A 24067-nucleotide genomic window follows, 5' to 3' on the forward strand; every position below is an offset into this window, starting at 1 on the left:
TGCATGGCCAACTGTTCAGTGAGCATGGGGTGCATGGCCAACTGTTCAGTGAGCATGGAGGACATGGCCAACTGTTCAGTGAGCATGGAGGACATGGCCAACTGTTCAGTGAGCATGGAGGACATGGCCTACTGTTCAGTGAGCATGGAGTACATGACAGCTATCCCGTGAGCATGGAGTACATGACAGCTATCCCGTGAGCATGGAGTACATGACAGCTATCCCGTGAGCATGGAGTACATGACAGCTATCCCGTGAGCATGGAGTACATGACAGCTATCCCGTGAGCATGGAGTACATGACAGCTATCCCGTGAGCATGGAGTACATGACAGCTATCCCGTGAGCATGGAGTACATGACAGCTATCCCGTGAGCATGGAGTACATGACAGCTATCCCGTGAGCATGGAGTACAGGGCCAACTGTTCGGTGACCATGGAGTATACGGTCAACTGTCCAGTGAGAATGGGGTGCATGGCCAACTGTTCAGTGAGCATGGGGTGCATGGCCAACTGTCCAGTGAGCATGGGGTGCATGGCCAACTGTTCAGTGAGCATGGAGGACATGGCCAACTGTTCAGTGAGCATGGAGGACATGGCCTACTGTTCAGTGAGCATGGAGTACATAACAGCTATCCCGTGAGCATGGAGTACATGACAGCTATCCCGTGAGCATGGAGTACAGGGCCAACTGTTCGGTGACCATGGAGTATACGGTCAACTGTCCAGTGAGAATGGGGTGCATGGCCAACTGTTCAGTGAGCATGGAGGACATGGCCAACTGTTCAGTGAGCATGGAGGACATGGCCAACTGTTCAGTGAGCATGGAGGACATGGCCAACTGTTCAGTGAGCATGGAGGACATTGGCAACTGTTCAGTGAGCATGGAGGACATTGGCAACTGTTCAGTGAGCATGGAGGACATGGCCAACTGTTCAGTGAGCATGGGGTGCATGGCCAACTGTTCAGTGAGCATGGAGGACATGGCCAACTGTTCAGTGAGCATGGAGGACATGGCCAACTGTCCAGTGAGCATGGAGTACATGGCCAACTGTTCAGTGAGCATGGAGGATATGGCCAACTGTTCAGTGAGCATGGAGGACATGGCCAACTGTTCAGTGAGCATGGAGGACATGGCCAACTGTCCAGTGAGCACGGAGGACATGGCCAACTGTTCAGTGAGCATGGAGGACATGGCCAACTGTTCAGTGAGCATGGAGGACATGGCCAACTGTCCAGTGAGCGTGGAGTACATGGCCAACTGTTCAGTGAACATGGAGTACATGGCCAACTGTCCAGTGAGCATGGAGTACATGTCAAACTGTTCAGTGAGCATGGAGTACATGGCCAACTGTTCAGTGAGCATGGAGTACATGGCCAACTGTTCAGTGAGCGTGGAGGACATGGCCAACTGTTCAGTGAGCGTGGAGGACATGGCCAACTGTTCAGTGAGCATGGAGTACATGGCCAACTGTTCAGTGAACATGGAGTACATGGCCAACTGTTCAGTGAACATGGAGTACATGGCCAACTGTTCAGTGAACATGGAGTACATGGCCAACTGTTCAGTGAGCATGGGGTACATGGCCAACTGTTCAGTGAGCATGGAGTACATGACAGCTATCCCGTGAGCACGGAGTACATGGCCAACTGTTCAGTGAGCACGGAGTACATGGCCAACTGTTCAGTGAGCATGGGGTGCATGGCCAACTGTTCAGTGAGCATGGAGGACATGGCCAACTGTTCAGTGAGCATGGAGGACATGGCCAACTGTCCAGTGAGCATGGAGTACATGACAGCTATCCCATGAGCATGGAGTACATGACAGCTATCCCGTGAGCATGGAGTACATGACAGCTATCCCGTGAGCATGGAGTACATGACAGCTATCCCGTGAGCATGGAGTACATGACAGCTATCCCGTGAGCATGGAGTACATGACAGCTATCCCTTGAGCATGGAGTACATGACAGCTATCCCGTGAGCATGGAGTACATGACAGCTATCCCGTGAGCATGGAGTACATGACAGCTATCCCGTGAGCATGGAGTACATGACAGCTATCCCGTGAGCATGGAGTACATGACAGCTATCCCGTGAGCATGGAGTACATGACAGCTATCCCGTGAGCATGGAGTACAGGGCCAACTGTTCGGTCACCATGGAGTATACGGTCAACTGTCCAGTGAGCATGGGGTGCATGGCCAACTGTTCAGTGAGCATGGAGGACATGGCCAACTGTTCAGTGAGCATGGAGGACATGGCCTACTGTTCAGTGAGCATGGAGTACATAACAGCTATCCCGTGAGCATGGAGTACATGACAGCTATCCCGTGAGCATGGAGTACAGGGCCAACTGTTCGGTGACCATGGAGTATACGGTCAACTGTCCAGTGAGAATTGGGTGCATGGCCAACTGTTCAGTGAGCATGGAGGACATGGCCAACTGTTCAGTGAGCATGGAGGACATGGCCAACTGTTCAGTGAGCATGGAGGACATGGCAACTGTTCAGTGAGCATGGGGTGCATGGCCAACTGTTCAGTGAGCATGGAGGACATGGCCAACTGTTCAGTGAGCATGGAGGACATGGCCAACTGTCCAGTGAGCATGGAGTACATGGCCAACTGTTCAGTGAGCATGGAGGACATGGCCAACTGTTCAGTGAGCATGGAGGACATGGCCAACTGTTCAGTGAACATGGAGTACATGGCCAACTGTTCAGTGAACATGGAGTACATGGCCAACTGTCCAGTGAGCACGGGGTACATGGCCAACTGTTCAGTGAGTATGGAGTACATGGCAAACTGTTCAGTGAGCATGGAGGACATGGCCAACTGTCCAGTGAGCGTGGAGTACATGGCAAACTGTTCAGTGAGCATGGAGTACATGGCCAACTGTTCAGTGAGCATGGAGTACATGGCAAACTGTACAGTGAGCACGGAGTACATGGCCAACTGTTCAGTGAGCGTGGAGGACATGGCCAACTGTTCAGTGAGCGTGGAGGACATGGCCAACTGTTCAGTGAGCATGGAGTACATGGCCAACTGTTCAGTGAACATGGAGTACATGGCCAACTGTTCAGTGAACATGGAGGACATGGCCAACTGTTCAGTGAACATGGAGTACATGGCCAACTGTTCAGTGAGCATGGGGTACATGGCCAACTGTTCAGAGAACATGGAGTACATGGCCAACTGTTCAGTGAACATGGAGTACATGGCCAACTGTTCAGTGAGCATGGGGTACATGGCCAACTGTTCAGTGAGCATGGGGTACATGGCCAACTGTTCAGTGAGCGTGGAGTACATGGCCAACTGTCCAGTGAGCGTGGAGTACATGGCCAACTGTCCAGTGAGCGTGGAGTACATGGCCAACTGTTCAGTGAGCATGGGGTACATGGCCAACTGTTCAGTGAGCGTGGAGTACATGGCCAACTGTCCAGTGAGCATGGAGTACATGGCCAACTGTTCAGTGAGCGTGGAGGACATGGCCAACTGTTCAGTGAGCATGGAGGACATGGCCAACTGTTCAGTGAGCATGGAGTACATGGCCAACTGTTCAGTGAACATGGAGTACATGGCCAACTGTTCAGTGAACATGGAGTACATGGCCAACTGTTCAGTGAGCATGGAGGACATGGCCAACTGTTCAGTGAACATGGAGTACATGGCCAACTGTTCAGTGAACATGGAGTACATGGCCAACTGTCCAGTGAGCATGGGGTACATGGCCAACTGTTCAGTGAGTATGGAGTACATGGCAAACTGTTCAGTGAACATGGAGTACATGGCCACCTGTTCACTGAGCATGGAGTACATGGCCAGCTATTCAGTGAGCACAGAGTACATGACCAGCTATCCAGTGAGCACAAAGTAAATGGCAGCTATTCAGTGAGCATGGAGTACATGGCCAGCTATTCAGTGAGCATGGGGTACATGGCCAACTGTTCAGTGAGCACGGGGTACATGGCCAGCTATTCAGTGAGCATGGAGTACATGGCCAACTGTTCAGTGAGCATGGAGTACATGGCAAACTGTTCAGTGAACATGGAGTACATGGCCAACAGTTCAGTGAGCATGGAGTACATGGCCACCTGTTCACTGAGCATGGAGTACATGACCAGCTATCCAGTGAGCACAAAGTACATGGCAGCTATTCAGTGAGCATGGGGTACATGGCCAACTGTTCAGTGAGCGTGGAGTACATGGCCAACTGTTCAGTGAGCGTGGAGTACATGGCCAACTGTCCAGTGAGCATGGAGGACATGGCAAACTGTTCAGTGAACATGGAGTACATGGCCACCTGTTCACTGAGCATGGAGTACATGACCAGCTATCCAGTGAGCACAAAGTACATGGCAGCTATTCAGTGAGCATGGGGTACATGGCCAACTGTTCAGTGAGCGTGGAGTACATGGCCAACTGTTCAGTGAGCGTGGAGTACATGGCCAACTGTTCAGTGAGCGTGGAGTACATGGCCAGCTATCCAGTGAGCACAAAGTACATGGCAGCTATTCAGTGAGCATGGAGTACATGGCCATCTATTCAGTGAGCACGGAGTCCATAGAAAGCCATTCACAGTGAAGAATGTGTAGTAAATGATACACTGAGTATACCAACTGTGGAATGGTTGAGAAGTGTGCGGCAAATTACCATCCAAGAAAAAAATATACAGCAAGCCATTAATGGAGCAGAACGCATACAGTAAGTGCCCTGCTGAGTTTTTAGTAAAAGTGTGCTGAGTGTTATAAACTATCCAATAAGGGTCACGTGTGGTAAACACCAGTGAACATGCAGAGCACAGAAGGCTATGCAGCGTTGCAATAAATGTCAAACAATTCACTGAGTATAAAGCACAATATACCGTCTGGACAAAGACGAAGAAATTGTAATTAATTCCAACCCCTCCACCAAGCGTAAGGACTGTGGTAAACTGCACTCTGGCCCCATTACAAGATGCCCAGATCAGTATCCCTGCGGGGGCCGTTCCAGGCAACATCAAGTGGTCACTGTTAACCTCCCCCTTTTCAACAATCCCGTCCCCTGCCGGTATTTACCACCTGGTCACAGCAAGTGCTAAATATCTGCATTGAGCTCTCCAGACTAGGGGAAAAGCTCTGCAAAAGGACCCAGTAATTGCAGGTCGGACGAATGGTCCCCCCATTCTGATAGAGGTCACCTTGAGCTCTCAGTTAACGGGGAGAAACAGATGTATCTCCCGGTGGAGATAACACGGAAATCGGAATGGGGCCTCAATGGGAAGCAGGTGCTAAGTCTTTGCTTCAGTATGGACTATGGAGAGCCCTGTAAGGCACAAGCATGAGGTTACAGGCACCCTTCACGCGGAAGTACCCTCAGTTTACTGTGCATCGCACAGGTGGTCTTGTACTGCACTTCAGACCACCGGTAACCTTGCTAAGGCCAATTCGATCCTCGTGGATCCTGTCCGCTCACCTCAGTGGTCTCCTTAATCTCCAGCAGGAAGGTGTGCAGTTTGTCAGCCTCCGTCCGCAGCAGCTTCTTCTCCTCCTCAGTGCCCACCTGGAAGCAGGCTTTGGCCGTCCTCCCTTTCAGCTCTTCCATCTCCTTCTTGAAGTGGGTGATCTGTGGGGGAAGCAGTGTGCAAACGATCAAATCATAGTCATGGCCCAGTGCACCGAAGAGGTCACAAAGAGCAACTTGGAACCCATCATGAGTCGGAAGCAGGGCTCGACAAATCCACTCGACCACTCGCATTTGCGAGGTAAATTTATGAGGTCGAGCTAATTTTAGGTCTTACTCGCTCTTTCTGGCGAGTAGGAAAACATACTAACTTTTGTCCTCCATCTTTGAAAACAGAGCAAATGTGACAAGATAACAAGATTTAAAGGCCTTTTTATTGCTCACAAAGCAAATGAGCAATAAAGATGCCGTTAAATCTTGTTATCTTGTCACATTTGCTCCACTTTCAGAGACTGAGGTCAAGTAGGTTACTGTTAGGTCGAGGAGTTTTTTTTAAAGTACTAGACCTGCAGGACTAGTACCTTTTTTCAGATTTTTCGATGCCTGTGAAGTAAAGAACAGATTGTAGCCAGTCATCTGTCCACAGTAAGAGGATTTAATGTTAGGGACAGTGTGCTAGAAGGTTCGCCCACACAGCTGGATTGTTAAAAGGTCATCAGAGGCCATGCCCCCTTTCTTCACCACCCTGCACAGGTACTTCCTGACGTACTACTGGTGGGGGGATGAAGTCCCCTTGGCTGCTGAGGGTCCTTGGGGCCAACAAGCCCTCCTGTTACCTTCAGTAAATCCCACACAGCGGGATTGCTGACAGGTCTTCGGAGGCCATGCCCCCTTTCTCCACCACTCTGCAAACGCGCCACATGGCGCGCTACTGGTTGGGGGTGAAGATCTCTTAGAATGTGAGGGTCCCTGGAGGCCAAGAAGCCCTCCTGTTACTGCCAGTAAGTCAGACACTGCAGGATTCATGAGAGCTGGTTGAGGGCCCGCCTCCTTTCTCCATAACAATGCAAAACGTGTCTACTAGTTAAAAAACAGAAATTCACATAAAAAACAAAGGTTACAAGGACGTTATAATTAGGAAATCGAATTTTAAAAACCTTTGAAATTCACAGAAAAAAAAAAAAGGTTACAGCGACGTTATAGTTAGGCTGACATTTCACTCGTACAAAAACAGAGAAATTCAATAGTCGTAGCTAACCATAACTTATGACCCCACAATGTACTGCTTATGACCTCAATTATTACATCACTCATGACATGCTGTGACATCACTGATGACATTAGCCACAGAACCACTCACACATCCACTTACACCCCAATACAACATGTCATACACCCACTCTCGCAAAGCCACTCACATACTCTTTCACAGACCCATACAAATGCTCTCACACCAACTCACTGATCCATAGATCTAGTTACACATCAACTCATCCATACAGTCACTAAAGCAACCAGTAACTCACATATACAGCCACTCGTGCGCCTACTCACTGACCAGCATAGACACTCATACATCTAGTCATGCAGATATACATTTATCCACCAATAGTCACTTGCACACTAAAACACTAACCCATATAGCTACTCACTCACCCATACAGTTACTCAAACACCCATTCATTTACTCATACATATACTAACATGTACTGACTTACCTATACAGTGACTGACACTAGCAAATACTTTCCCATACATCCAGGCTCACACTCACTTACCCATACAGCCCCTCGTACCCCCATTCACTCACTCATTGTTAGAAGGGGCGATCTCAGAGGGCCAGGTTGGGCTCACCCTGACACCCCCAAGACCCACCTCTTCCCCAGAACTTGCCGAGTCTTGATTGTGTGGCCTCACCGGGGAGGACTTCGGGTCTAGGATCGTACACACGGAGCTCACACCACACTATGAACAGACACCACACCGTTGGATTCTAATAACAAGTTCTTTATATAAGTAATAGACGACGGTAGCACTCTTATATACACGGGGGTCGAGGGACCATAAAGTCCTGGAGGATTCAGGAAGGGGGAAGCGGGACAGTCTTTTAGTCTCTGGGTCAGTACGAGGCGTACCCTACGCACAGCTCTCAATCCTCGAGCTGGGGGGTACGGGATAATGGTCGTACTGGCGGCCTCACCTCCGTCGAGTCGGCTTGGTCGTGATGGTGGTCTCGATGGTCCAGCCGGACCAGAGTACTCCTCGAGCCGCGACGAGGTCAGCAGGGCTCGATCCGGAGAAGTTCGTGAGGAGCCGCGACAGCGTCAGCAGGGCTCGGAGGGTTGCAATCTTCAAGCTTGAGCCGCGACAGCGTCAGCAGGGCTCGGGTGGTCTTAGAGGTCGAGCCGCGACAGCGTCAGCAGGGCTCTGATGGATACGGGTTCAGCTCAAGCCGCGACAGCGTCAGCAGGGCTCCAATGGTTACAAGTTCAGCTTGAGCCGCGACAGCGTCAGCAGGGCTCCGATGGTTACACGTTCAGCTTGAGCCGCGACAGCGTCAGCAGGGCTCGATGGTTCAGTTCAGCTTGAGCCGCGACAGCGTCAGCAGGGCTCCGAGGTTCCAGATGAGTTCTTCTTAGGGTCAGCCGCGATCAGATCAGCAGGCTTCAGGTCCAAGATACAACTGCCCGCTAGTTGTCGGGCGGGCCCAGTTATAGTCCTTTTGCTCTTTGATCTCCGGACCCTCGCAGGCAGAGGTCTCCTGCCCGGGGGGCTGGTCGTTGGTGAGGTCCGGCGGTTGGCTCTTTGATCCTTTTTAAAGATGGGTCCGGGAATTCCCAGACGCCCAGCGGGTCTGGAGCCAGCACTCGGGGAGGCCAGAGGTGCGATCGAAACTGGCCCACAGGGGAGGGCCAAAGGTGTGACAGAAACCAGCCCCTCAGGGGAGGCCGGAGGTGCCATCGAAACTCCCTGGCTTATCTCACTCGGGGAGCCCTTTACCCCCCATCCGGGACTGGCGCGCCTTTGGAGTCTGGGTTTCGCTGGGGCCGGTGTCACGCTAGGCCCAGGGAGACAGGGATGCACTCATACAGCCACTTACTTACCCATACACCTACTTGCATACCCATTTATATACCAATACCAGCACTCATTTATTCTTTCAGTCACCCATAAATATACTTATATACCCGTTCAGTCACCCATACAGCCACTCATGCACCATATCATTCAGCATTTACTGCTACTGAAACACCCGCATACTCAGCCAAACAGCCACTCATTCACCCTTACAGCCACTTACGCACCCACGCACTCACCCATAGAGATAGTCACATAGCCACTTATTACTAATACACTCGAAGACTCACCCGCTTGCTCACCCATACAAAAACACACACCCACTCACTTATGTATAGTTTGTCACGTCCCCACTCATTCTTCTATACAACACGTATACACCCACTTAGTCACCCATACAGACACTTCCACAGCCACTTACCTTAGTATATATGTTTGACACCCAGTTTCTTTTAGAAAATAGTTACAATCACTGGATGCTGTCATTTGAGATCTCATGAGTGATGTCACTGGCCATGCTATGAGTGATGTAATATGTGAGTTCATACGCAGTGCATTACGGGCGTACGTTATAGTTAGTTCCGCTACATATAACTGCTGAATTTCTCTGGTTTTGTACAAGTGAAATGTCAACCCAACTATAACATCCCTGTAACAGTTGTTTTTTTCAGTGAATATATAGCTTGCTAGATTTAGTTAGCTAGCTAGACAGATAAAAATGGGGTTCTTTCATGTAAAATATTTACTATGCATGTCTGTACCACGAAAATATTTCACAGGTAGTAAGTATAAACCCTTTATGTATGCACATAAGGGTTTATACTTACCTATCAAATACTTACATCTTTGTGGTAAAGGCATATGCATACTAAAGACTTTCATGGTAAAGGCGCATGCGTGCATTGTAATGATGGCGTTGTAAAGGTATGTGTGGTAATGGCATGCGTGGTTAAGTCATACATCTGTGTGCCAGTGTTGTACATGTGAGAGGTGAATGGCTGGCATTAGGCCACAAGCTTCTGCAAGCAAAAAAGCTCAGTGGATGCAAGTTCTTCATCCATATGAGAGTACAGCTTGTTTAACCTTTATTTATTTTGAGGTTTTATTTAGCCTGGCTGGACCCAGAGGTATCAGAGCGCTTTACATGGGAAGAAGGAGGTCACAGTATAAATCAAACAGTCAATAGCACATAGAACCAACATGTCAACAAATTAGGAATAGCCCGAGTTTACGTAAATCAAATACACAGGTGGGGAAGGCGGGTGCTATATACATAAGTAAAACAAGGATGTGGGAGATCAGATTTTGTAAGGTGTTAGGGAGGGGGAAAGGCAGGGAGGGCAACAAGGTGTAGGCGGTTAGACGCGAGACAGGGAGGACGCAATGGGGGGAACATTTGGTAGGAGGGGTGGTAGTGGGCGAGGATGAGAGAAGTGGGTGGGGGGGGGAAGCTGAGCCAGTAGAGTGTAATGGGAGGGGAGAGGGGGGGGAGAAAGGTAGGAGAAATGGGGGTACCAGAGACGTGTAAGGGGCGAGTTCAGGGTGCTGGTAAGGATCCCCAATATTTAAGGAGGAGGTGCATTTTGAGGGTTTTTTGAAGCTGGGGTAGGAAGGGTTGCATCACAGGTCTATTGGGAGGGCATTCCAGATGTTTGGGGCATTGCCGGAAAAGGAGCGGGACTGAGTAGATTTCTTTTTTAGCAGGGGTGGGACTAGGAGAGCGTTAGTGCTTCTCATGGGTCGTGTGCTGCCTGATTTGCAGATATTACTGGCCAGGTATGGCGGAGTATTTTGATGGAGGACTTTGTGTGTAATGGAAGCAGTTTTGTAGGCGGACCTGCCTTCAATGGGCAGCCATTTAAGGGTTTTAAGGGCAGGGGAGATGTGGTTGAAGCGCTTGCAGTCGATGATGAGACTGGCTTCAAGGTTGAGCACAGATTTGAGTGGGGCAAGGTGGACCTTGGGGATTCTGGTGCGGATGGCGTTTCCATACTCAATACACGACAAGAGATTGGACGACAAATTTAAAGTCATCAGTAGGGATAAAGGGCTTCATTTTCTTTAGATGACGGCGTGTGAAGAGGGCTCCTTTAGCCGAGTTTTTGATGTGAACATTGGGAGTTAGGCTATTATCGATGGAGAGACCCAGGGATTTAACAGAGTTGGATGAGGATAGGGAGCAGTTGAGGGCATTGAGGTCGGAGATCCAGGTTTGAATGGGGAGATGGTTGTTTTTAGGGGAGAAGAGAATGATTTCAGTTTTTTGGGGGTTAAGTTTGAGATGATTTAATTGGAACCAGGATTAAATCTTAGTGAGGGTGTTGTTAAGGTTAACCTTTCTTGCCAAAGACTGACTGGGCTGTTGCTGCTACCTTTGATTTAATATGCTCCATACCTTCCATAGCCTCTTTTTTGGCTAAACTCAGGCCGAAGAGCTCAAAACTGGGAAGGGGTAGTGTTGTCTGTGGGCCACTTGTGGGCAGAGATCATCCCAGAAAGTGGTCAGTCAAGCTTGCACATCTTTCAACCTTGCTGACGGGCATCTTCTCATTAAACGTCTAGTGAATGGGATTCACTATCCTACCTGCTACAGACTTTGGCCAAGGGGTCGTTTCCCCTCAGAAGTGAGAGCAGTGAGGATCTGCAGACAGGAGACTTCAAGTCATTCTCCGTTCCCCCAACGTGTGGGCTGAAAGGTATATTCTTAAAAGAGCATAGGGGGTTTACTTGCTGGCTCACTTCACAGTCTTGCATCGATTTGAAGCTTAGAGGGACTTTATAAAATATTGTGTAAAGATCCTGCCTCATACCTAGCCCACTCACACAACACCCCACATCGCAATCTTCGTCCCAACTAGACAGAACACCTCCCTCCCCCTCTACCCCCCCCAAAGATCTCTTCTCACAGGACTCACCTGTACAGATCCCTCTTGTTGACCTGACACCCAGTCTCCCACGCCCTCCGTCCCTTAACATTCATATCGCCCCATGCGCACTCACACCCCCAACACAGAACACCACCCTCCCTCCCCCTTCCACCCACAATAATGAATATGCTACTTACCAGTATGCATCTGTTCTTGGCATGTAGGGCTGCTAACATTCATATCTTAGCATTAGATCGCCGCCTAGTGTTGGGTCCGGATGATCGCACATTGTTGTCCTGGAAGAGTCTTCGAAGTATCCTGAGATAGGTGGCTCCTCCCCTGGACTACAGTGCGCATGGGCATCGGCTCCATCCCCAGATTGTTTTTCGCCATTGTGGCAGGAGATGGAGTGAAAAGTGTAAAGGATGTCCATGCTAATGAATAAATACAATAGTATATCTGCAGCTGCGACAGGCACCGGGGAGGAGGGCGGGCGATATGAATGTTAGCAGCCCTACATGCCAAGAACAGATGCATACTGGTAAGTAGCATATTCAGTTCGAGGCATGTGGGCTGCTAAATTCATATCTTAGCATAGAATACATAGCAGTCCCTCCATCAGCGGCGGTTGCCCGTGCCAGCTGCAGAAACCTGAAAAAGTGTTTTGAGAACAGCCTGTCCTACAGCAGCTTGCTGCTTGGAATGCACATCAACACAGTAGTGTTTTGTAAAGGTGTGTGGTGTAACCCACGTGGCTGCTCTGCAAATATCCTCTAAAGGAATGTTCCCTAGGAAAGCCATGGATGCCCCCAGTTTGCGTGTGGAGTGCGCCCTTGGGGGTATTGTTAAAGTGCGCTTGGCCTTTTGATAACATATCTGGATGCACTTAACAATCCATCTGGCTATCCCTGCTTTGGAAATAGGGTTGCCTTTGTGTTGTGGTGCGAAGGCAACAAAAAGTTGTTTTGTCTTTCTAAAGGGTTGTGTTCTGTCTATGTAGTACATCAACGCCCTCCGTACATCTAAGGTATGGAGCATTCTTTCTGCCACCGTCTGCGGGTTTTGAAAGAATGCTGGCAAGTCAATAGTTTGGTTGAGATGAAACTGTGACACCACCTTCGGAAGGAATTTGGGGTTAGTGCGTAGCACTACCCTATTTGGATGAATTTGAATGAATGGCTCTTGGATTGTGAGCGCTTGCAGCTCACTGACACGCCTCAGAGACGTAATAGCTACCAGGAAAGCTACTTTCCACGTAAGGAACTGGAGTTCACACGAGTGCAGTGGCTCAAATGGCGGTCCCATCAGTCTGGTGAGAACGACATTGAGGTTCCACACCGGAGCTGGCGGTGTTCTTGGGGGAATGACTCGTTTCAGACCTTCAAGGAAGGCTTTAATGGCGGGCACTCTGAAGACAGAGAGATGCTGCCTGTTTTGAAGATAAGCCGCTATGGCGGATAGATGTATCCGAATGGAAGTGTACGCTAGATTGCACTTGTAAAGATGCAACAGATAGCAAATGATGTTGGGGATAGATGCATCTAGCAGGTTGATGTCATTGGCTGTACAGTAAATGACAAAACGCTTCCATTTCGCAGCATAGCATGCTCTGGTAGTTGGCTTCCTTGCCTCCTTGATGATGTTCATGCATTCTGGAGGTAGGTTAAGGTATCCAAACTCTAGGACTTCAGGAGCCAGATCGCCAGGTTGAGCTGTTGCGGATCTGGATGCTGAATTTCTCCATGGTTCTGCGTCAAAAGACTGGGCGTGAGGCGCAGTCTTTGATGCGGCACCACTGAGAGTTCGAGGAACGTGGTGTACCAAGCCTGGCGCGCCCACGTTGGAGCAACTAGGATGAGAGTCATCGCGTGTTGCCTTAGCTTTCTTGCGACCAGCGGTATCAGAGGGGCTGGCGGAAAAGCGTACGCAAATTTGCCTGACCAGTTCATCCATATCGCATTCCCCTGCGACTGTGGGTGAGGGAACCTGGCGGCAAAGTGTTGGCATTTTGCGTTTTCTTTTGTGGCAAACAGGTCTATCTCCGGATGACCCCACTGCTGGAAGTACGGGTGGAGGACAGATGGGTGTATCTCCCACTCGTGCATTTGATGGCTGTACCTGCTGAGCAGATCCGCCATCTGGTTGTCCTTCCCTGGGAGGTGTTCTGCCATGAGGAAAATGTTCCTCTGAATGGCCCACTTCCACATGCTCTGAGCCAGATGAGACAGCTGTGGCGAGTGGGTGCCTCCCTGCTTTTGAATGTAGTACATCGCAGTCATGTTGTCCGTCCGGACTAACACTACCTTGTTGCACAGATGTACAATGAAGGACTTGATCGCCATAAAGATTGCCATCAGTTCTAGATAGTTGATGTGCATCTTTTGCTGCTGCGTCGTCCATAGTCCCTGCACTGTGTAAGTGAGCAGATGAGCTCCCCATCCCTGGAGAGATGCGTCCGTTGTCAGGATAATCTGCGGCACAGGCTCTTGGAACAGTCGGCCCTTGCAAAGGTTGTGTGGAGTCCACCAATGCAGAGAGTCGTATGCCCGACTGGTAACCAACACTAGGTCTGTCAATTGCCCCTGAGCCTGTGTCCACTGATTCGCTAAGCACTCCTGGAGCGGGCGCATATGTAACCGTGCGTGAGGGACTATGAAGATGCAGGAGGCCATCATGCCTATCAACTGCATGAATACTCTCGCCGGAAGCGAGTGTTGTGGTCTGAACTGTTGGATCAGAGACTGCATGCTGTCTATCCTGACCTGGTTTGGCTGAGCCATGGCCGTCAGGGTGTTGATCGTCGCACCTAGGAACTGCCGGACATGTGCTGGTTGTAGATGCGACTTTGGGTAGTTCAGCGAGAAACCCAGATCGTGAAGAAGGTGAATTGTAGTCGACATGTCCGCGGCGCACTGTCGTTCCGACTTGGCTTGCACGAGCCAGTCGTCGAGGTAGGGGTAGACATGGATGTTCTGCCTCCTGAGGTGCGCTGCTACTGTCGCCAGACACTTGGTAAACACCCTTGGGGCTGTGGTGACTCCAAAGGGTAAGACCTTGAACTGGTAATGCTTGCCTTGAATAGTGAACCTGAGGTATTTCCTGTGGGACGGGTGTAGTGGAATGTGGAAATAAGCATCCATGAGATCTAAGGTTGCTAAGAAGTCCCCTTGGTTTAGCAAGGGAAGAATCTGCTGCAGTGTAAGCATGTGGAAATGTTCTGACAGTATGTACAGTTTGAGGGGGCGTAGATCTAGAATGGGTCTGAGAGATCCGTCCTTCTTTGGAATAAGGAAGTACAGGGAATACACCCCTGTGCCTTCCTCTCTCACCGGCACGAGCTCGATTGCTCCTTTTTGCAGCATCACCACTACTTCCTGCTGCAATAAGAGCAAGTGCTCTGCGGACATAGGCCTGTGCCTTGGCGGGATGTTGGGTGGAGTGGATTTCAACTCCAGGCAATAACCATACTGGACTAGTTGTCGCACCCACCTGTCTGTGGTGATGTTTCTCCAGACGGGCAGGAACTGCTGCAGTCTCCCCCCGACAGGTGTTAAGTGGTCGGGGGGCAGTGACGGAGAGTCACTGTTTGCTTGGGGTAGAGGAGCGGGAGCTGTTGTTTCCTCTGCCGCGACCTCTGTTGCTGTTATTTCTGTAACCTCCCTTGTTCTGCTTTTGGAACGAGGATTGTGCTCCACCTTTTGAGAACTGAGATTGTTGACCCATTTGTCCTCTGGTGACTCCACGTGCACCTGAGCGACGAAAATTGTTGCCACGAAACTGTTGCGACTGGAGGGCCCCAATGGACTTAGCAGTTTCTGTGTCTTTTTTTATTTTTTCTAGGGTGGTGTCAACATCTGGACCAAACAGACTATCAGGATTGACTGGCTGATTAAGAATGGTTGTCTGAATATCTGGTTTAAACCCCGAGATGCGGAGCCACGCCTGTCGTCTCAGCATAACGCTAGTGTTGATAGCTCTAGCAGCTGTGTCCGCGGCGTCAAGTGCACACTTGATGGCTGCGTTTGAGATTAGCTTCCCCTCTTCAATAAGCAGTTTGGTGCCTTCTTGGAACTGTGGAGGCAGGTGTTGTATAATCTGTTCTAGGGTGTCGTAATGCGCCCTATCGTAACGCGCTAAGAGTGCCTGTGTATTGGCAATGCGCCAAAAGTTTGCGGCCTGCGCAGCTACTCTTTTGCCCCCTGCCTCTAGCACTTTGGACTCCTTATCCGGGGGAGGAGCTTCACCCGTTGTCTGGGAGTTGGCACGTTTCCTGGCATTGGCGACCACAAGAGAGTCCAGTGGCAACTGTCCCCGAATGTATGCGGGGTCCGCAGGTGCAGGTCTGTACTTCTTTTCAATGCGTGGATTGACCACTCGTGCCCTGGTAGGCTCCTTAAAGATATCCCCCGCATGCTTGAGGACTCCCTTAAGCATAGGCAGCGTTTTTACTGTCCTTTCAGAGACTGAGAATGTGTCGAAAAGGAAGTCTTCTTCTATCGGGTCAGCATGCATGTCCACATCATGATTGGCCGCTGCCCTCTCAAGTAGCGCATGAAAACCTGCTGAATCCTCAGTTGGGGATGCACGTGCATTAAAAAGCTGCGGGTCCTGCCCCACATTTTGGGTGCCCTGGTCACCAGTGTCATCATATGAATCCGGTTGTGCATCTGGTTCATTGATAGGGAAATTGTATTGCTCATCCTCATCATACCCCTCACCCGCAGAGTGTTCTGGTGAGGGAGTAGGGCTCCGTCTTGGAGGAGGCAGGATTGGTTCTGTGAGGCCTGAAGCATCAAGGGGCACCCTTTTCTTTTTCAGTGGGATGACATATGAGTCCACTGACTCTGAAGTTATTTTCCTCTTATAGAGGGTCAATTTGCCGGTGTCTGCGTCGATGAACTGCTCTGAATCATCCTCTGATTCGAGTACCCGACGTGGAAGTGGGCCAGCCGTTGAAGAAACCGTCTTCTTCGGTGCCGATTTGGTGGAAAAGGCTTTCGGCGCCTCCTTTGGCGGCAAAACAAAGAGAAGTTTGCCAGAAGGCTTCGCTGGATTGTCCGTTTGTGCCTTCGGCGACGAAATCGGAGCCGACGGAGCAGAGGCCTTCTCCCTAATTCGCTGTAGTGATGCGGCGACGAGGGACGCCTCACTCTCAGTTGGTTTTGGAGCCGACGAGGATGTTTTGACCTTTCCTTCGGATCCGACGTCTTTGTGGGCCTTGTGGGCTTTCGACGCGGAACCCGCTGTCACCGACCCAGAGTCCTGGGACCGGTGCGCAGACGTGCCAGTCTTCGATCCGTGCGCCTGCGTAGACTCCGTGGAGCCGGCCTTTGCGGGCTTGGACGGCGGCGCCGATGTTGATCCGTGCCGACCATCTTTTTTAGAGGACCCCTCCTCAGGCGTCGATTTCGAATGAGCAGCAGCGGAATCGACGGACTTCTTCGACTTCTGCGGACCGGAGGTCGACGGAGTCGATGGATTAGCGGGTACAGTCGTTTTCGCTGGCACGGCAGCCATCTTAGGGACGCTCGAGTCCTTAAGTTTCGGTTTCGTTTTCGGGTCGGCCATTTTAGATGGAGTCGATCCCGATGCTTTCGGTTTCGGTTTCGATACAGTCTGCTCAGCAAGTAAGTCCGTGGCCGGGCCAGAAGGCGGGGCTGTGGCTTGCGGCATGGGGTCGTGGGTAAGGCCTACAGGCGATCCCGTGACCCGGTCGGTATCCTCGAAACCTTCGGGGCATAGCTCGTCCCCTGAGCTATCCGCCGCGGCCCCATAAATCTCTTTGTCGTCTCCTACCTCGTCGACGTATTCAAGGCCTTGACCCACGACTCCGTTGTCGTCTACCGGATCCGCCTCGACCTCCGTCTCGGGTGGGGAGATCTGAAGATGATGACCCTGGTCCTCTTCATCTTGGTCGCCGAAGATGTTTTCCGGATCCGGGGCCGCTTGTCTAGCTTCCATGCGCACCGCGCGCCGAAGCTTGAGAGTCTTCTTAGAGCGGAACTGTGCACAGGCCTTGCACTTGCCGTCGTCGTGGTCAGGCGAAAGGCATTTGTTACAAACGGGGTGTAGATCGATGTGTGGGTACTTGGACCCACAAAGCGGGCAGTATTTAAACGGGCTCCGCTCCATGTCTGAAAAGTTTTGCAGTCGAGTCGCGATGAGAAGGCCTCAAAGTTCGAAAAGCGAAACAAGACTCCGCTTATTCCGGCTCCAAGAAACGGAAGACTCGAGACCGTGCGCAGACAATACCGACGCAAAAAGCGAGGCCTTTTGGCCGCTAAAAGTTAGTTTTTTCTCGGTTTCGACAGAGAGACGTCGAGACCACATCCGAACCCAATGGCGGAAAAAAACAATCTGGGGATGGAGCCGATGCCCATGCGCACTGTAGTCCAGGGGAGGAGCCACCTATCTCAGGATACTTCGAAGACTCTTCCAGGACAACAATGTGCGATCATCCGGACCCAACACTAGGCGGCGATCTAATGCTAAGATATGAATTTAGCAGCCCACATGCCTCGAACCAATATATCACAACGTCTTTCCCTGCTAGAAGTTCAACTTGAAAAGCTCATACGAGGCATGTATGATACCCTCTCTTCCCTAACCAAAATCGAAGTGCCCACCCAACAGCCCTCACGCCCCCTCACCCCTGCTTCTCCCAATCTGCCCAAATCTCCGCCTCCTATTCCGACCCCCGCCTCCACCACATCGCTCCCACACGTAACCATACCTGAAGCTGAAATGAGAACCGACAGACTGAGTAGAGTGAAACCCACCTTCTCCCCCCGTGAAGTGACCACTCTCCCCTCTTCTTTCGCTCACCTCACGACCCCCAACTCGAGTACCCCTCAGCTTTCACAGAGTAGGTCCCCTCCCTCCCTCACACGGGTCCCCAGGCTATTCTCTTCACCCAAATCCTCTATCCCAGTTATCATAGGAATAGGCAGGGAACATCCTCCCTCGAGACTCCCCAGACCCCTCTCACAGCTAACCTCCCTGACCAGAGCCCAATCCAACTTGGCGCTCCCCGCTGAACAACCTCGCATCAGATGCATGCTCATCAACAGCAGATCTGCTTCAAAACACGCAACAGAATTAGCAGAAGCTATACTCTCACATGATATTGATGTTGCCTTCATCACAGAAACCTGGCTCAACTTCATGTCAGCCCCCATCATGGACCTGCTTGTTCCACCAGGTTTTTCTATCACGCGCTAAGACCGCCATAAGCAGAGAGGTGGAGGTGTTGCCATCATTCACAAGACTAACCTAGACATCACGGAAAACGCACCCTACCTATACAGCTACTTCGAATGCCTCTCTATCAATATCAAATCCTGTGCAAAGAGTGCTACACTCTGCCATCTCCTCTATCACCCTCCAGGCAATTCAAAGGAATTCGAAACACATCTATCAGATCTAATCACCCAATGTGCGCTCAACAACGCTAATAACATAATCCTGGGTGATTTCAACATCAGATGGAACGATACTAACAACTCACTCATACAATCCCTCAACAACCTTCTGCTCGAAAATGATCTGACACAACACTGCGCTGAAGAAACACTCTACAGAGGAGCGACACTTGATGCAATCATTGCAGACAACCACACAATCACCATCGACTACACCATTCCAGTAGACTGGTCAGACCACCATTTAATTCTTTTTCACATTAATCAACCAGCGCAAACTCGACTCATAACACAAGCTCCCCCTAAATGGTCAAGGAATATTGCCAAAGTCCCTCAGGCCATCCTAGAAGATGAACTAAACACTCTCCTCCCAAACTCATCGGAGCACCTCTCAACCACTGACCTCACCTCTCTCTACCACTCCAACATGACGACCACCCTTGACCGCCTGGCCCCCTTGAAATTAAAAAAACCCAGAAACATTCCATCAAGATCGTGGTTCACCACGGACATCAACAATGAAAGAAGACTTCTCAGATCCCTTGAAAGAATATGGAGGTCCAATCCATCCTCCCTGCACCGCGAACAACTCAAGACGGCACGCAGATCATACAACAAACTCATCAAGGAAAAAAAATCTTCCTTCTTCTGCTCCGCTCTAGACAACGCAAAAAAAACGCCCTAAAGAGCTCTTCAACATCATCAGAAGTCAAACATCCGAACCTAGCAAATCCGTCTCAGTGGCCTCCAAAAAACAATGCGACAACTTCGCCAACTTTTTTAACGAAAAAATCATCAAGATCGACCTTTCTCTCAGCACTGCCCCTTCTCTTCCCAAGGAGAACATCACCCCAATATTGACTGACTCCACCTTATCGATCCCACCCACTCAATGGTCCGTCTTCACGCCGATTCAAGAAACAGAGATCATCAACCTGATCTACAACGCCAAACCATCATCCCATTCCCTGGACCTGCTTCCTATAAACTTGACCAAAGCCCTGAAACACACCCTAGCTCCAATCTGGTGCAAAATCATCAACAGCTCGCTGAGCTCAGGAACCATCCCAGATTGCCTCAAGGTCGGCCAAGTCACGCCGCTACTAAAAAAACCAGGGTTAGAAACAGAAGATATGAATAACTTCAGACCCGTATCAAATCTCCCTCTGTTATCCAAAACACTAGAAAATGTGTGCTCCCACAGCTAACCCAACACTTAGAGAACATCAAGCTCCTTGACCCCCACCAATCGGGTTTCAGGAAAGGATGCAGCACTGAAACTGCCATCCTCAATGTCATAGACGATCTTCACAAATCTCTCGACTCTGACAAATGCTGCCTTCTCATTCTCCTTGACCTTTCGGCCGCCTTTGATACTGTTGATCACACACTGCTCCTAAAAGCCCTTCAAGACAGAGCAGGCCTGGAACTGACGGTATTGAATTGGTTCTCCTCCTTTCTAAACAATCGCTACCAAAGAGTAAAAATCAAAAACTTTGAATCCGACCCCCTACCCGTCAGCAGAGGTGTCCCTCAAGGGTCAGTACTCTCCCCCCAACTCTTCAATATCTACATGGAACCGCTAACCACAATACTCAGGAACTCAAACATCCCCTTCCACCTCTACGCTGATGACACACAACTCTATCTGGAAACCACATGTATGGATGACATTCTCAAACTTAACGACACGCTCAAAGTCGTTCAACAATGGCTCACACAAAATCACTTAAAGCTCAATCAAGAAAAAACGGAAGTTCTTCTCATCTCCAACATAGACGAAAACCCACAATTTGAAGAATGGCTCAAAGCCATCGACGCCATCAATGTCACCCTCAAGCCAATAGACTTGGTCAAATCCCTAGGAATCACCTTAGACCCCAAACTAAACTTGAAAAAACACATTGCTAACTCCGCCAAAAGCGCTTTCCTCAATCTGAAACTTCTCTACAAAATAAAACCTTTCCTGCCTCCCAAGGACCTCCAACAAGCCACTCAAGCTCTGGTGCTCTCCAGAATTGACTATGGAATCGCAACCCTGACCGGCTCAGCCAAATCACACCTTGGCCCCCTGAAAACCACCCTCAATGCCGCAGCTAGAATGGTCACAGGAACCAAGAAATTCGACCACATCTCCCCGGCGCTCAAGGATCTGAAATGGCTCCCTATTGAACAACGAGCAAACTTTCGAACAGCATGCCTTACACACAAAGCCCTCCACACAGGCAAACCAGAATACCTGGCTGCGAAACTCAAAAGGGCTGGCCAATCCAGGACCCTCAGAAGCTCCAACACGCTTCTTCTCATCCCGTTGAAAGCGCGAAAACGCAAAACTCTAAGCAAATGCTTTGCAGGTAATGCTCCCAGGATATGGAACGCCATCCCTCCCCACATCAGAATGACATCCCACTTCCCTACATTCAAGACTTTACTCAAAGCCCTCTTCCTGGAGGACACCTGAACTGTAAGGGGACGCTCATAGTTCCACGAACTCTTGTAGTCATTATGATCTGTATGTTCTTGTTGTTTTTTTATCCTCTTGAACTGTACAGCTATCAAACTTTCTTCGCCATCAAGGCACTTTGTTTTACCTGATGTGAAGCGCTCTGATGCCCCCGGGTCCAGCTAGCGCTATACAAAACTTTTAATAAATAAATAAATAAATAAATAGTTTCACATTCAGAGTTTACCCTACATAAAACACCACAGTTCAGGTGTTCCCGGCTACAGGAAAGTCCTTTCCCCTGCTCTACAGAAAACAGGACTCACCAGAGGATAAAGCCATTTGGACCAATATTCTGCTACACATACATAATGCAACATCCAATTAATGTGACGGACAATGAAAGTGAGGAACCATAGATGGAGATTCTTTCAATAAAGCCATCTTTAGCGAGGTACAGCACGTTCCCAGTGTCATTTATGAAGCATAAAGAAGTACACCAGTAAACAGATGCCAGTGTAATACAGGAAGAGCACAAATACACTTCTTGCATGTTTTCCTCACCTCTTCCCCAATCCCGACAAGCACAGGGTTTGATTCCTTCCACTGATTCACTGCGCTCTCGGATGCAGAGCTGGCGACAGGCTGCGCAGGACGAGCCTAGGACAAAATGAACAGAAAAGACAACCCCATAAATGTCACCACTGCAGCACACAAAATAAAACCTCAATGGGTCTATTTATTACTCTTATGCCATGAGAATGAGGTCTAACCATCTCCTAACTGAAGTAGCTTACTGAAAGCTGCACGGACTGAAAAGTGTGCAAGCCGCTGCAACCTCGTTGGAACCGCATCATATGGCACTGTTTATTCTTTGTAAATTCAAGTGTAGACATAACATACATTTTAGATTTGAGCACTAAACAGCTGAACCTAACATCAACAAGGTACAGTTGTAGCTGAATACAGTGGTAAATCTAGCTGTTTAAATGTAAGAACCGTATAACTTTTAACCAGCGACATCCAGGCCTAGACTGAAGAGTGACAGAGCTCTTCTGAAGCTCACTGCAGGGAGCTGTCTCTCTGCACAGTGTACCACATTCGGGTGCACTGTATAGAGTCCAAGGGACCCTTACTGGTTTACAGGTCTATAAGAATAATCCCAAAGGCTCTCTTTTGTGGCAGTGTGGGCGAGCAGTTTAAGCTTATCAGAGGACACTGTTAAGCATTTATTGCACACACAGAGTGAAGAAATCCAACAGCAATTAAAAAAACCAAACAGATTTGATATGATTTTCGACACCAAGATCATCGTAATCGGATATGTATGTTTCGAGCTATCGGTTTTTAAGTCACAATAAAATACACATACTGTGGACTTCAAGTGATAATGTTATCCTATTGGGAATAAACAAATAATGCATAAGGTCACTTATCAACGACTTGCAGGATTGTTCTCCTGGACTTAAGGTGAGTATGGGGCAAGGAACAAGGCAGCACCAACAGGCCACTTCGGGAAGCACTGGGACATCCAGGTGCAGAGGTGAGCTATGGCGTTGGCTGCCCTGTTCACTTCTATGGAAACGGTCCTGTGGAAAAGAGGATACAAGCAGGGACTGGGGGGTCCAGTCCGTTTGACCCCACAAGGAGGCTCTGGTCTCAAGGGTCTCTGGCACCCAAGGACACAGTCAGTTCACTGGTACTCTGGCTCAGGGGCTCGTGTGCAGTGCAGTGCAGTGCAGTGGAGAAGTGTGGCTCAGGGGTTAGAGGCAGCAGACCCGGAAGCTGAGATCGGTCCTGGACCAGGGTTCAATTCCCCGCCTCGGCGGGTCTTGGGCTAAAAATTCCACGGACTCAATAATTCTCGCCCCGGTGCCTCCTCGACTCACGGGTTCACACTCTGCGACTCTGGGCAATAGCTTGCTTAATCTCCACAACGGCCCCTCGCGGCGGGATGCCTGACTTTCACCTTGTGGATACCCTGCTATCTCACAGGGGAATACCAGGAAGGGTTATTTATTTTATTTTTATTTTGAAAGTTTTATATAGCGCGAACAAGATCTTTGCAGATATCAGAGCGCTTTACAAGGGCATGGGGGTAAAAAATACAAAGTAATAAAGCGTATATACAGAGTAATATATGAGGTAGTTAGGTACAAGGTGCTAGTTACATAGGTGGGATAAAGGACATGAGGTAGGTAACAGGTGAGGTAGTGTCGGTACACAGAGTATAGACAGACAATTGCGTCAATAGTATAAAGTGCAATAATAAGGAGCATATACCTGCTTAAACGTGTTTAGAATATTTAGAGTTTAAAGGAGGGTACAGTTGAGGTAGGTGTGAGCAGGGTGTATAGTCCCACAGGTGCGAGAGTAGTGAGGAACGTTGAGATGGAGAGGGTAAAGTGTGCAAAGTCAACCAGGTGCGTCAATAATATAACAATATAACAATATACATAATCAACCAGGTGCATCAAACATTATAACAAAATACAAAGAGTGAGCGTATACAGTTAGGTTGAGGTAGGTGTGAGCAGGGTGTATAGTCCCACAGGTGCGAGAGTAGTAAGGAACGTTGAGATGGAGGGGGTAAAGTGTGCAAAGTCAACCAGGTGCGTCAATAATATACCAATATAACAATATACATAATCAACCAGGTGCATCAAACATTATAACAAAATACCAAGAGTGAGCGTATACAGTTAAGTAATTCGAAAACACGGGTGGCACAGTAGACCAGGGTCGGGAAGGACTTGCAAGGCAGATTCATGAGTTATGAGATTCATGAGATTCATCCCTAAGCAAGCGCCGGGACAC

At 49.5% G+C, this 24067-nt stretch overlaps 2 protein-coding genes across 6 annotated transcripts in view; one reads left to right on the plus strand and one right to left on the minus strand.

Moving 5' to 3' along the window:
* Positions 1-24067, plus strand: part of FAM78A (family with sequence similarity 78 member A) — a 984894-nt gene that overhangs the window by 957392 nt on the left and 3435 nt on the right. The gene's annotated exons all lie outside the window — the stretch shown is intronic.
* The window catches only part of NUP214 (nucleoporin 214), a 369960-nt gene that overhangs the window by 211912 nt on the left and 133981 nt on the right, over positions 1-24067 (minus strand). For all 3 annotated transcript variants that reach the window (XM_078646199.1, XM_078646198.1, XM_078646200.1), the window contains exons 15-16: positions 21815-21910; positions 5454-5603 (exon numbers count right to left, since the gene is read on the minus strand). In XM_078646199.1, coding sequence (XP_078502325.1) covers positions 5454-5603; positions 21815-21910 — 246 coding nt within the window. The remainder of the gene's footprint in view (positions 1-5453; positions 5604-21814; positions 21911-24067) is intronic.

The sequence above is a fragment of the Lissotriton helveticus genome, chromosome 5_1, assembly GCF_964261635.1.
Source record: "Lissotriton helveticus chromosome 5_1, aLisHel1.1, whole genome shotgun sequence".
NCBI classification, from domain to species: domain Eukaryota; kingdom Metazoa; phylum Chordata; class Amphibia; order Caudata; family Salamandridae; genus Lissotriton; species Lissotriton helveticus.